The 14,958-nt window shown below is 46.9% G+C and overlaps 1 protein-coding gene across 1 annotated transcript in view; it reads right to left on the bottom strand.

Moving 5' to 3' along the window:
* Positions 1-14,958, bottom strand: part of SCRIB (scribbled planar cell polarity protein) — a 127,989-nt gene that overhangs the window by 57,820 nt on the left and 55,211 nt on the right. The window contains exons 15-19 of the mRNA XM_018562648.1: positions 13,025-13,201; positions 11,820-12,167; positions 6,459-6,520; positions 809-899; positions 328-405 (exon numbers count right to left, since the gene is read on the bottom strand). Of these exons, the coding sequence (XP_018418150.1) occupies positions 328-405; positions 809-899; positions 6,459-6,520; positions 11,820-12,167; positions 13,025-13,201 (756 nt within the window). The remainder of the gene's footprint in view (positions 1-327; positions 406-808; positions 900-6,458; positions 6,521-11,819; positions 12,168-13,024; positions 13,202-14,958) is intronic.

Genomic DNA, 14,958 nt, shown 5'->3' with positions numbered 1-14,958 from the left:
CATGGAGCCAGCTTCCCAGCCAATCAGGAAGCCGGGCAGCGAGTCACTACCCACTGCCTGGCTTCCCGATTGGCCAGAAAGCCGGCTCCATGTACCCTTGCGGCACAGCCGGTCAAAGGCAATATCCCTCTGACTGGAAGTTATGGTATCGCGGGTAAATATTGGAACATTTGGGTGAGTACGAGTCCTCGGCACAAATACTCGGTATCGGCACAGATACTAGTATCGGTATATCCCCGATAAAAACTAACCAAGCAAAGTCTTTGTGTTATTTAAACACTCTGCCCTGGCTTTCATATATCTCCTTGTGGGTAATTGTTCACTCACCTGTAGAAGTTTATCTCCAACTCGCACACCGGCCCGAGCCGCTGGTCCTTCCTCTGCTACTCTGGAGATAAAAATCCCCTGCGAGTGGACAGGAAGCACAGATTAGAAGGGAGAATGATGAAAAAGAAAAAAGACACACACACACACACCTTGGTGTCCACCACCTGATGTTTCTAACAGCTGGATAACAATGGAGTTGTCTAAGTGTTGCCGTATCACTGTTAGACACGGTTTGAAGAAAGTCTCCAGCCAATGTGGGAAATGTTCCCCAAACTCCATAAATGGACTTATCTGTGCCCTATACATTTGTCTTTCCATCTCAGGTGCGTCTCTCTCTCCAGGTAGCACCACATAAGATAAGCCACAATCGGCTGCCATCCGGGGATTGGATGGTATGCTGACCAGCGTGTGTTATGGATTCACAAGCATGACGCAGTCTGTAAATTAAGGGTCCCACTCACCCACCACCGAGTTTGCTCACCTCATCATCTCCCTTGTAGGGGGTGGAGCCTTTGCCCCCCGCTATGCTGATGCCCAGACCCCCAGTCTGTCGCAGAATGTTGAGAGTAATTCATGAATATGATAAACCAATCACAGCCAGAATATGAACCTGGCCCTCCACAGATCAGGGACAGAACATGCATTCAGGGCGGTTCGCACACTCTTATCTATGATGTCAGAACTCGGGGACATTGTGACAGATACTGAAAATGGTGTCACTACAGATATTTCATCTTGGTATAAGACGTACTAAATTTTCAGGGTAACCTACCACACCCTATGCAACAGGGACCAACTGGGTTCAGTCACTGGCCAAACGTTTGCCAAGACCCTGGCTAGTCCCATCTACATAAAAAAGAGGTTCATTGTTCCCCTACAAGGACAGCGGAATATCCCTTTCTAAATAGATCCTGGAAAATTTGTTATCATCTGAAATCTGTGTTCACTTTAAACCGACATAGCAAATGCAAGGCCGCACTCTGTTCACCTTCGGGGTAAAAAAACTACTTTACTGGTTCAAGTTCCGGCATGGCCAAAGAAAAGAGTGGGTTGGCATGTCCGTGTTCATGCTAAAATTGGGACAATAAAGTTATTTTAAGCCTAAAAGGAGAACAGAGTGCAGCCTTGCATGTGCTACGCAAAGCCTGGAGTGGGGTGACGGATCCCCTCTGGGCTAAAAACAACTTTATTGTTCAAGTTCCAGCATGAACACTGACATGCCACATGAAGGAGTGGATTGGCATGTCAGTGTTCATGCTAGAACTTGGAAAAATACAGTTGTTTTTAACCTGAAGGAGAACATAGTCCAGAGTGGGGTGACTGATCCCCTCTGGGATAAAAACAACTTTATTGTTCAAGTTCCAGCCTGGATACGGAGACCTCAAACCACTTCCACTGACACGTATTACCGCGCAGTGGAGCTTACTTGTAGAGCTAGAATTATGGTCCACTAGGGGGGAAAATGCATCAGTAGGAGGAGTGGTTTAGAGTGTGTCAGCCTATGGAACTTTAGCCTTAAAAGGAGAACTATGGGGTCAGGGCTTTTCCCCATGGTTCTCCTTAGGGTAACAGGAGGACACAAACTAGCGTCCTCCCGTTACCCTAGGCTCAGTATACCACGAGACTGAGACGCCGCAGCCGGAGCGGATCCCGACATCGATGTCGAGATCCGCCCAGCTGCGTGAGTGACAGCTGGCTCTGCCTATCTAGAGGCAGAGCCAGCTGTACCCGCCCCCTCCCCCGTCCGTTCCGCCAGTCAGCGCTGGCGGATCGGAGCGGGGAATTCAGCCCATCCCCTGTCACGCAGTGCGGAGGGCCTGGGGCGATATACAAACTGTGGGTTCACTTTAAACTTGGTAAACCGTACACGAAAAGGCCCCATGTGAACAAATATGCACCACATCTTGTAGATCGCCCTGGAGCTCAATGCGCCCCCAATGTTTAATCTGCAACCTCAGAAACTGAAGCCGCATTTAGCCCCGCACCCTCAATCCTCACTATTCGGGACCATTCACTGGGCATTCAGAGTTATATTCATTTTTGTTATTCCATGATAACATTAAAACTTTACATTTACACAATGTTACCACAAAGGCCTCCATTTCTGTGTGTGTCAAGTAGTTATTTAACCCCTTCATGGCTTAATTTCTCCTACATCAGGGTTTCATCTCATGGGTTGGTTTACATCCACCATGGATGGCCCCATCTTCTACTCTCCGCAACAGAACACCCTCAGTTATTGCCAGTCAGAAGTTCGCAATATTTTAATGTAAATGTAATGCCAAATTATCCCTCTTATTTTGGATGGGTAGGGGGAAGAGAGTTAAAAATCAGTCTTTTTTTCCCCAATTGTGTCCCATTAGGAAGATTTTGTTTCTTCACTTGTCCTGTAGACACCCGAAGAAGTAAGCAAATCTATGGTGACCAGAACATGGGCCCCCACTGGAAGATTTCGTCTCTACTCTTGTTATGGTGACAACTCAAAACTTTGGATGTTCCTTCACACTCGGCTCTGGTGACAATGGCCACCAAGACAGAGGGTGACACTTCCCAATGGGGACACCAGGCAGAAATGAGAACCTGAAACTTTAAAAGGTGGACTCCAGGACAGTTAGTAGCACCAACAACCTTTTCTTAATTCGGGACAGCACTGGTTTCATTCACAAAGTGCAGCAATTTCTGGGCTCCCAGAGGAAGAACCATTCATGCGGTGAGGTCACTTCCACCCACTGGAAGGCATTGCTTATACATCCTACAATTACCATCATGCCATAGGAACAGTAGTTCTCAATGGGCGGGTAGTAGAAAGAATGTGGGAGGGACAGGGACAAGTTTGTATTTGGATAGGGAGGAGGACATGTCAATCAAATGATGCAAAAACAGAGGGAGATCAGGTGTCCGAAACTTATAGGTCCTCCAACTACAGTGCGCAGCAATGTGATTATGGTGCTGCTCATTGCAAAATGAACTACATTTGTGGGAGGGACAGGACAAGTTTGTATTTAGCTGGGGGAAGGACCTGTCAATCAAATGATGCAATGACAGTGGGTGGTTCAGAGCAGGAGTCGGAAATTTCCAGGTCCTCCAACTACAGTGAGTAGCAACGTGATTACAGTGCTGCTCAGTACAAAATGAACTACATAGGAGGTGTTACACCTCCGGTGGCTGGGGGAATAGTGGGTATAGGGGGCCACCAGTACTAAAAGGAAATTAAAGGGGCAAAGGCCTTTTATGAATCAATTATTGTTTTCTCAATGCCCGGATATAAACAATAAGATTATTTAACCCATTCCCACTGGTGTAATGCATATATGTGGCAGCAAGGTGGGTGGGCCCCAACACCGAGCCACCGCAAATATGCATCACCTACCTCGGATGTTCTGTTCTAAGATTATAGCCACAGGCGTGCTCCAAACACAGTGAACGTGCCATCACCGGCAGCTCCCGGTCACTATTTACAGTGGGAGCCGTCGAAATGGGCTCCTAACTATATGACAACCATGACAGCCAACCACATGATCGGGAAGCCTGACTCACGGTTGCCCCTTAAGGGGAGAATAAAAAACAGGTGGGCAAGGGTTTACAGCTAGGGAAGCCCTTTTAAACTAATCAGGTCAAATTTCCGCTTAGAGTTCAGCTTTAAGGAGAAAACCTGGGTACCTTTCACCTAGTCCTCCCTCATATACTCTTCACCCCTTATTTATATAACCAGCTCTTCTGTGCTGGGATTCCTGGTGCCTAAGGCCAGTCCTTCCTGCCATGGGGCCAGAACCCTTGTTTTTACAAGCTAAGTTGGCATCCTTAAAAAGGAGAACTATGAGGTGAGTGCTTTTCACTCACCTCATAGTTCTAGCCGACCTGTGACAATGAGACTGTCACAGTTCGGCTCCGTAGATTGGGATGTGAGCGAACACATCGGGCGTTCGCTCACCTCTCGCACCTGTCACGGCTCTCTGCCGTGACAGAGGAGGGGCTGGATTCCCCCCGCTCCGATCCGCCAGTGCTGACTGGCGGTACGGACGGGCACATCTGGCTCTGCCTCTAGATAGGCAGAGCCAGCTGTCAGTCACGCAGCTGGGCGGATCCAGACATAATTGTCGGGCTCCGCTTCAGCTGCGGTATACTGAGCCTAGGGTGACGGGAGGATGCTAGATTGTGTCCTCCCGTTACCCTAAGGAGAACTATGGGGTAAAGCCTTAACCCCATAGTTCTCCTTTAAGTGTCTGCTTAAAATCTCTGCCTTCATTCAGTAAAGTCACCCACCATGGGAGCCATTTACCAACAATGTGTTGCACCATTCTATACAACATCCTAAACAAACCTTGGGAAAGTCAGGCTGGTTATTGGGGACAGTGCCACCAAATGACCCCCAAATTACTCACAATCTGGACACCCTACAAAACATCAGGAAAACCCAGATGCAAACATGCTGAGGTGCTGCTTTCTGTGCACCTCTAGAGCACGAACTGTGCACCTCTTGAGTACGGAATGAAGAGGCCATATCAATGGTTAGCTGTGCCAACTAGTAAGAACTCCTTTCAGATCTGGCACAAAGGCTCATAGAACAGCGCCACCGCTAAGCATTGAGCTGCACCCCAGATGTTTGCAGTTTAGCACAGTAATTCACTTCTGGGAGTTTCCCCACCTCCTCCTGTCAATCAGGGGCAGCATGTTGATCAGTATTCTAATGCTTTTATATGGGCACTCAATATGTGCCTGAGGGCAGACCCCTGCCAGGCGGCAGACCACCGTTCTGTCCGGTTTCTTTTTCTATCTTGCTATGCGAGACAACTCTTCTTTTGCTTGTGATTGTGTATACATTTTTTTGTTCTCTTGTATTATTGGACTCTTTTCTTCCCTTCTGTATTATTAAAAACTTTAAACAGATTTCTAAAAAAAAATTACAATCATTCATAAAAGGTACTTTAAAACATTAGTTAAGAGCCGCTTTAGTATTTAGGTTTAGGGTCAACATAGTATATAATATAGGTGGAGCTTTTTGTAAGATTTTAACATTTACTTATTTAATTATCTGTCGACATTTGCCAAGAAGAGATGTTGAACAAATTCCAGAAATTTCTAATGGTGGCTGTTTTTGGGGGAAGGAACAGCCATGAATTTGTTCAAACCTGCCCATTCAAATTCCACCTTCAGAATGGTCACCCAGGAGGGTCAGGAGGTGCCTAGAGACATGAGACCGATGCCAAACCCATCCAAAAATGGACCATGTGTGCAACTGTCATCCCCTCAGTCCGAGTAAGTGCAGGCTTCGAAATCTCCAAATGGACCTCAGATCCAATGCACAACAGCCATATGCTGGTCCTGAGTTAATCACGCTGAGAGTCTGACGCAGAACATGCAAGTTGGCAGTCCGAACTTTACATTTGGATGCTGGCTGCAGGGTCTGTGACTCTGTGAGGCTGACCAACTCAAAGCAAGAATCATTTAAAACAAGCCAGCAATGGTTGCTCCCATATTGGTATCCTTACAGGTATCTTAAAAGGGAGCAGTCAGGACAGACACAGAGGAGATGCCACTGCTGACTTGTTTCTAACTTCCTAGTGTAGGGGTGGGCAACTCCAGCCCTCCAGTTGTGCTTTACCAACAAATCACAACATGTCTGTTTCTGGAAGTCATACCAGTGGCTGTCAGTCCTTGCAATGTCTCATGGGACTTGTAGTTGCACAACAGCTGGAGGACTGGCGTTGCCCACCCCTCTACTAGTAGCCTGCCTTTACATTAATGATGCAAGCCTGGCGTGATGACATCACAGGGAGTACATTTTGGTAATGCCTGGACATGCATCCGTCTCTCTACTACAGGCAACTGTAGATATCTGACCTTTTCCTAGGCCAGTTGCTGCAATTCCACTTTAATTCTACCCTATAAAGCATCTCTAAACACTACATAGCGTTATGCATCATCTGAGAAGATGAAGTCTGAATTCCTGGAAGCTACAATCCAGTGTGAGAGCGAAGGACAGACATGAGACACAACCATCACCGAGGGGGGAATCGTGGAGCTGCGGGGGAGGGAAGGAGTGCGCTTGATTGGCTGAGTGATTTCAGATAAGGATGAAGGGAAGGCGGAGACAGAGGGGGAACAGAGAGCGCCAAGCTGCGGTACACACCTCTTCCTCCTCTATCCTTGCAGGCTCAATCAGAAGATTATTCACTTGATCAAACGACACACCCTGTTAGAAGGGAATCCAGCAGAGACAGATGAAGACAGAGAAGGAGAAAGACAGGCATGCGGATTAGTGGAGCAAAAATTAACAAAAAAAAAAACACCCAACACCATTGACCCACCTTTGTTGTGTCTCCTCTGCAAAATACTAGACATCATCATTCCTGCACAGTTACTGTAAGCCCTCGTTCACACCTAGGCGTATTGCATATGCGCGTCTGTCGCGGTAAAAAAGTTGCGCGATTCCGAAGGCTACTTGGATGTATCCCAATGGAAAACGCCCTACAAAACGGCCCAAAGTAGTACCTGGACCTTTTCAGGCGTGGGCCGTTTTGTAGGGCGTTAGGGACGGGCAGAAATACGGCAAGGTGGGAACGAGACCATTGACTACAATGCAATTTATATTTTTGACCATTTTGTAGAGCGTTCGTCGAGCGTAGAACGCGCTACAAAACTGTCAGGTGTGAACGAGGGCTTAGACCAGAAGATTGGCTTAAAGAAGAACTCCAAGAAGCCCCAAATCTACATGAGGGCCACGCAACATGACCACATTATCTAGTTTTCCCAGGTTCCTAGTGAGAGCCAGTCACAAGAATGTGAACATTCACTTATAAATGATTAGAATTGTGCAAGCTCCTTCATGAAAGCACTGGTGAGGCAGCCCTGGCCTGGTTGAGCGAGGCACCGGTGAGGCAGCCCTGGCCTGGTTGAGCGAGGCACCGGTGAGGCAGCCCTGGCCTGGTTGAGGGAGGCACTGGTGAAGCAGCCCTGGCCTGGTTGAGCGAGGCACCGGTGAGGCAGCCCTGGCCTGGTTGAGCGAGGCACCGGTGAGGCAGCCCTGGCCTGGTTGAGTGAGGTACCGGTGAGCCAGCCCTGGCCTGGTTGAGTGAGGCACCGGTGAGCCAGCCCTGGCCTGGTTGAGCGAGGCACTGGTGCCTCTCAAGATGAAATGTCAGGCTTAGAGTAAATAACGCTGACTATGCTTTCATAAATAAGCTTGCACAGTTCTACAATGAATATTCAAATTCTTGCATAAATTAAATCAGTCTGGCTCTCTTTAAAGTGGAAGTACACCCTAGAAGTCATTACAGACCTTTAAAACATCCATATAACACATGTACCTTGACAAATGCACAGCACCCTGTTGGAAATCTGTCCAGTTGTCCAGCATTGGAAACTGTCTGCTATTACCAGCGATGCCAAGCAACTCATGGTGTCATTGAGCCCCCTTATGATGATATCTTCGTCCTTTGACTGCAAAGCCTGACTGGAAACGGCTTGCTTCCTCTGTGCCTGATGCAGTCAAAGATGTAGAGGATGAGGGGGGCTGAGTGACACCATGAGCTGCATGGCATTGCTGGTAATAAGCAGCAGGTTCCAATGCCAATTGCTGGACAATCGGCATTGACAGAAGTCAAACCAGGTGTTATATATTCATCAAGGGACACGTGTTACAGGGCTGCTTAAAGTTCATTGATTATTTTTAGGGTATCCTTCCACTTCAAGGAAACGTCCATCTCCATTTAGAATTACAAAATGATGCCAAATTTAGCGTTCAGACATTTGAGTCTCCTCACCTATGAGGCCAGTTTCTCCTTAGCATGTCACAGCACATCTGGGCTGAACGGAGGAACAAAAAGCGTACCTGCTCTGCATGTCAATCATGCCTTAAAGTGCATCAATACCCAGCATCTTCTTTGGACTTTTTTTTTTCACCTGGTGACCTTGCCAGTAACACATTTCCTGTCCCAGAGTGACAATACTTACTCGCTGCACTCTATTGAGGAGCGCCTAGGGCAGAAAGCGTGTTATGAATGCAGGACAGCGCCCTCCCCCATCTCTCCATAATGATAGCGGGGAGGTTTTTTCGAAGTCCACAGAGAGAAGTGGGAACAACGCAACTGATATAAGGCAAAAAGCACAGGAAGATATCAGCTCACTGGATTTCTGGCAGGACCATCAGGTATTTGTTTGCACGTATCAGTGGTATAGTTAACAGACCCAAAGGAAGCACATGAGAAGTCCGTAGTTAGGGTTCAGATACACTTTAAGCCGCCGAGGAGATAGTCATAAGGGAATCATGGCCTGCATGAATACATTAGCTGCAACAGGTAAATGGGTTTTCTGGTTGCCTATAGTAACGTCTGCAGCTGCTCTTTGCAAAAAACTAGACTGGAGTTCTTCTTTCACACCCCAAACTTTGTATTATTTCTGCAGTCAGAGGCACCATGAGAAATGAAACGTGTGACAAAAGCAGCATGATTACATTATCACAGATATCACAGATTTTGGTGGGACGCATCCTTCCACGAAAGAGCAGAAAGCGAGGCAGTGCTGGAGGCAACATGGCAATGTGTTTTAGTTGAACTCTTGGACTGAATAATACCAAGACAAGAGGGTTGTGGCACCGTGTCCATACTTACAATACAGATTCTTCAGCCAGTGGCGCAGCACAAAGCTCTCAGGTCCTAAAACTAAAATCGGAACCTCCCACACGTATGCCAATCGGCCCTCACCATTGTTTTGACTAGAAAATATCATGTGGGGGGGTTATAGATAAAGCTCACACAGTTCAAGTTTAATATTTCAGTTTTTAAAGCAGTATGGCTTGATTTCCACAGCAGTATACAGGTATACAAAGATTATCTGCCACACCAAGTGTTGTATGCTAGGTCACTCCTTTGCTTGTTGGGTGCCAAAACATGGCAAGGGCTATTCCTCATCCTCAAGCTACCTGTAGATGCAAGAGAGAAGCCGGCAGCACACAGTGGGAATCCTCGTAAGTAAAATGTGAAGCCCATCCAGGGGAGGAGGTCCCAGATGAGCTTTGGGTTGTCTCTTTGTTGCAATACCTTTTACTTATGAGTGTGTCCTCAGATTCTTTCTTGGATACAGGACGTAGAGGGTAGAAGACTATGCATCTCAACCAACCCTGGAATGTAAAGATTTCAGTCATGTTCTCCCTTTCCACTCTTTCATCCAGACTGTAAATGTTAAGTTCCTGCAGAGACTCTTCCAATATGTTCTATGCCAGTCTCTGGACTTGTTCCTCATCAATATCTTTTTGTGGTCTCCAGAACTGGATACAGTATTCTAAAAAGGTCGAACTAGGGATCTATATAGAAGAATCAGGACCTCCGTCCTCCTGCTGGGGACCCCTCTAGTGGTAATAAAGATCTATATAGAGGAATCAGGACCTCCTTCCTCCTGCTGGGGTTCCCTCTAGTGATCACTAATGATCTATATAGAGGAATCAGGACCTCCTTCCTCCTGCTGGGGTTCCCTCTAGTGATCACTAATGATCTATATAGAGGAATCAGGACCTCCTTCCTCCTGCTGGGGTTCCCTCTAGTGATCACTAATGATCTATATAGAGGAATCAGGACCTCCTTCCTCCTGCTGGGGTTCCCTCTAGTGATCACTAATGATCTATATAGAGGAATCAGGACCTCCTTCCTCCTGCTGGGGTTCCCTCTAGTGATCACTAATGATCTATATAGAGGAATCAGGACCTCCTTCCTCCTGCTGGGGTTCCCTCTAGTGATCACTAATGATCTATATAGAGGAATCAGGACCTCCTTCCTCCTGCTGGGGTTCCCTCTAGTGATCACTAATGATCTATATAGAGGAATCAGGACCTCCTTCCTCCTGCTGGGGTTCCCTCTAGTGATCACTAATGATCTATATAGAGGAATCAGGACCTCCTTCCTCCTGCTGGGGTTCCCTCTAGTGATCACTAATGATCTATATAGAGGAATCAGGACCTCCTTCCTCCTGCTGGGGTTCCCTCTAGTGATCACTAATGATCTATATAGAGGAATCAGGACCTCCTTCCTCCTGCTGGGGTTCCCTCTAGTGATCACTAATGATCTATATAGAGGAATCAGGACCTCCTTCCTCCTGCTGGGGTTCCCTCTAGTGATCACTAATGATCTATATAGAGGAATCAGGACCTCCTTCCTCCTGCTGGGGTTCCCTCTAGTGATCACTAATGATCTATATAGAGGAATCAGGACCTCCTTCCTCCTGCTGGGGTTCCCTCTAGTGATCACTAATGATCTATATAGAGGAATCAGGACCTCCTTCCTCCTGCTGGGGTTCCCTCTAGTGATCACTAATGATCTATATAGAGGAATCAGGACCTCCTTCCTCCTGCTGGGGTTCCCTCTAGTGATCACTAATGATCTATATAGAGGAATCAGGACCTCCTTCCTCCTGATGCACCCCAAAATTCTAAGCTCTTTCCCACTGTTAGGCCACACTATTTGCTCATTTTGCAATCATCTGAAATGAGCACCCCAAATCTTTTTCTTCTGTAGCTCAGGTCAACACTTTACCCCTAATATAAACTGAAATCCAAATGCCACCTAACCCTGGTTAGCACATACTTGGCATGGAGACAATATTAAAATATTTTTATTTAAATGACTATCATATTACTCATGTGAAATAAAAAAAGAAGCAAATCATTTGTTTAGTTGCAGTAATCAACACTGTTCATTTATTTGCTCAATGCACCCACCTACCAATTTATTGCTGCTTCCACTGCCCTGTTCTTGATGACCCACCCGCCATGTTCCAAAGTCTGTCTGTCACCTCCTGCTGTATGCACGACCAGAACACCTCTGACGTGTGCAGCCCCATTAATTCTAAGGCTTCTGGAAATTGCCTACAGTATGCTGATAAGAGTTTTTATATATGCAGATTTCTGTATGCTTGGAGAAGATACTAAAGCTGACAACAGCTCTGCATTTCCCTTCATCACAACAAGGACACCATTCGTTGTCAAGGGGCCCCCTTGTGACCGGCTCCAGTTAGAGCTGTGACCACTGGGAGCTCTATTGCTACGCCACTGTCTTCAGCTTCTGCAATGTAAAATTCTGGTAATTACAGTTATAATCTGGCCATGTGTACGTTCCAATAAGATTATGATTGATCAATTCATTCACAATAAGATAATATAAAACAAAAAATGGATACAAAATGTATTTGTCTTTATATTTTGACTAAGGCACCGTGGGAGGAAAATAGGACAACTGGGAGAGGTAACATACCAGGTAGCTGGTTAGGCCATACTAGGCAGGCATAGAAGAAAGGGTTCTGGGAAATGTGTCAGCTGGTGTGAGCCTGAGATTCAGGACACACAATGTGCAGAGATTGTGACATGCTGAATATAAATGATTGCAGCCATTGCTGTGTCTATCACCCTGTCCATTACAGAAATCAGAAGGGTTGTACGGGGTGTGATCCTTACCCACTCCATCCACGTGGTCATAAAGTGTGTGTAGAAATCAGACATTTTGTACCTTGATATTCTGCTGGGCGCTGTTCCTCTCCTCTCTGTTCTCTGGTTCCCAATCCTTGTCCTCCTCTGCCTCTTCTACATCATCGTCCTCCTCGGCCTCCTGTGAGCACCTCCTATATCCCTGACCATGTCCATCCTGATCCTCTGCGAGTCCACAGGGGGCCTGTCCTTGCAGTAAGGCCACCACAGCTTCGGTATTTGGCAGTTTTGTGATCTTTGAGTGTTTCTTGTAGTGTGGTGTGTCCTTACGGATCAGACGCTTCTTTTCCGGGGACCCCCTATCTTCGTCATAGTCATCCTCTTCATCGTCACAGTGCACAAGAGTCTCCTCTGCAAAGTGTACGCTGTGCTGCAGAAAGAAAAGCAAGATGGCTGAACAGAATCCTGATCGAATCATTACAGCATTGTGTTCTAACAGAAACGCATCACCTAGGAGGTCGGCATTGGTTCCGGAATTCACAATAAATAAGGTTACTGCTTAGGGCAGTGATGGCGAACCTTGGAACTCCAGCTGTTTTGGAACTACAAGTCCCATGAGGCATTGCAAGGCTCTGACAGCCACAGACTAACTCCCAGAGGCAGATGCATCTTGGGATTTGTAGTTTTGGCACAGCTGGAGTGCCAAGGTTCGCCACCACTGGCTTAGGGTCTATTAGCTAAACTCCGGCCTCCCCTTCAGTCTTACACGGTTGTACCGGCTCCTCTCGTGGACTTAAATTGCTTCCTCTGATTTCACTGCACACTGGGAGCTTCTTACAATATTTTCTCACAAAACATATGCAAATTAAATGACATCATTATTGTACATTGAATGGGATTCATCTGTTGCACTGCTGTAGGGTGTGCATCTCCAACTACATCTGTACCTCAGCCAATCCCTAATAAATACTAAAAAGGACATCTTGTTATCGCAGCATCCAGCAAAAACATGTAATCATGGGGCTGAAAGTCTTAAGAAGCTTCCCTGCAGCTGTAATGACCCAAGCCCGTGTTTCATGTCATTGTCCGTGTCATGTGACCAACACCTCAGTTCCAAAAGTGGTAGCTTGTTTCTGAAGCTCTGTCTGCTAAAACCCACCTGTGCAGGTTTTAGGTCTAATGCATGGGGCTTGTTCATGTAGTCACCTTGGGGTAGTTATATTAATAAAATGAGAACGTTTTAATCTTTAAGCGCAATGCTGCATATTTCATTTCTTAACATGTTACCTCCATGTACTCCACTTCCATATCATCCGCTGGGTTCTTTTCCTCCTCTTCTGGCTCCGGCTCACCTGCTTTCTCCTCCACCATGTTCCGACGTTCCTCGTGGTATCCGGCAGACACTGTGCTGCCGCTGCGCTGAGACTCCCCGCTCTGTGTGGAGTCACCGCTGTGGCGCTTCTCCTGAAAGCAAAGGGGACACACAAGTCTATAAAAGCATTCACAGTGCAGGAGGAGCGCTCTGCAACATGAGCGGGAGATTGAAAGACCACCAATTTCAATGCAGGAGAATGGTATTAAAAGGACAACAGATTTCTCCAGGGAGGTAAAAGAGGTGGCGTTCTTGGGCCTTTCAGAAAATTTGGGAAACAAACACCCTGATTGGATATCAAGTCAAGGTGAGCTTGATGATTGACACATGTGCATATTACATCCCAAGAAAAGCCAAGTCCATATCACATACACTGCGAGGGGATCTCTGCCCAACAAACCCTTAACACCCATTTATGATCAAGGCAGTCTCTCTTTTTCAGGCCCCTTGGCAGTGAACTGCATGAAACGATAACTTGTACAAATAGCACTAATTTGTCAGGTGATCGCTGGGTATCAGTTATGGATGCACCGATACCGATACTAGTATCGGTGCCGATGCAGAGTATTTGGACTAATATGTCAGGTGATCGCTGGGTATCAGTTAGGGATGCACCGATACTAGTATCGGTGCCGATGCAGAGTATATGGGCTCATACTCGTCCAAATGCTCCGATGTCTAGCCCAATACCCGAGCTTCTGGTACCAGGAAACCAGGCGTCGAGTCATTACCCGCCCCCCGGCTTCCTGATTGGCCAGAAAGCCAGTTTTATGCTCTCTCTTCACCTGGTGACGAGGGAGCATCGAGCTGCCTTCCCGGCTAGTCAGGAAGCCAGGTGGCAAGTCATTAGACACCGCCTGGCTTCCTTACAGGAGACTTCCGGTATCTGTGAGCAGCGGAAAAAAAATATTGGTACACTTACTCGATACCGAAAAACCAGTATCGATGCATCCCTAGTATCTGTTGTCAGCGTCGTCATTATTGACAAGGTTAACAGCCACCCTTCACTAAAGAGCTACCCACTGCTGGAGAAGGCAGAGCCGTGGATGTGGGAGATAAAACGAGACTGGCAGGAACGCTTTTAGTTTTCTTAATGCCGATGGATGGATTGCTTTTGTAACATTTTAATAAAGCGCTTGTACTTTTTATACACGGTACTTACTATGGTTTACTTCTTTCCCTATACAACTTCTGATTGTGGTGAGAGGATATGTTTAGACAGTGATGTATCCCTGAATGTGGGCGTCCCACCCCTAATTAAAAAGGGACCTGCGTGGAGAGACCTGTTACTTGAGTCTAAGGGCAGGTTCACACTTCCAGTGCATCCCAGACCAGACAAAATAAGACCAGCAGTATTTTTCTGGTCTGGAACGGACTGTGCTGGTGTGAACAGAGGCCAGAAATAGCAAAGGGATACATTAGATTGCATTTTGGGTCTGCAAACAATCTGGTCTGAAGATGTGGTGTGAATGGGCCCATACATGAAGGTGAGCCTTTCCCCCACACTGGGTGTATGAGTTCACAGAGGCTGGTGGAGGATTGAAAAAAAAACTATTTGCACGGGATACACAGAGAAAGAAACATTAACTCTTAGGGCCCCTTCACACCATCAGGAGTGTGTTCCAGTGCGTTCGGCCTCTGGAACACATCCTGGCCAGCTCAGTTTTTTGGGGGGCGGGAGGGGGTGTGGCGGTGCATTAAACTAAATGGCACCGCAGGCAAGCCCCCCGCCCAAGGTGCGATCGCAGGCACATTAGTGCCTGCATTCTGGTCAAGTGCGATTTGCAAAAAATGCTGTAAACACAATTTATTGCAGATCGCACTGGACCGGAACGCAGGCACTAATGTG

This window comes from Nanorana parkeri, unplaced genomic scaffold (genome assembly GCF_000935625.1).
Source record: "Nanorana parkeri isolate BGI_ZX_2015 unplaced genomic scaffold, ASM93562v1 scaffold588, whole genome shotgun sequence".
NCBI classification, from domain to species: Eukaryota; Metazoa; Chordata; class Amphibia; order Anura; family Dicroglossidae; genus Nanorana; species Nanorana parkeri.
The sequence above is the reverse complement of the archived record's forward strand: the minus strand, read 5'-3'. Positions and strand labels throughout refer to the sequence as shown.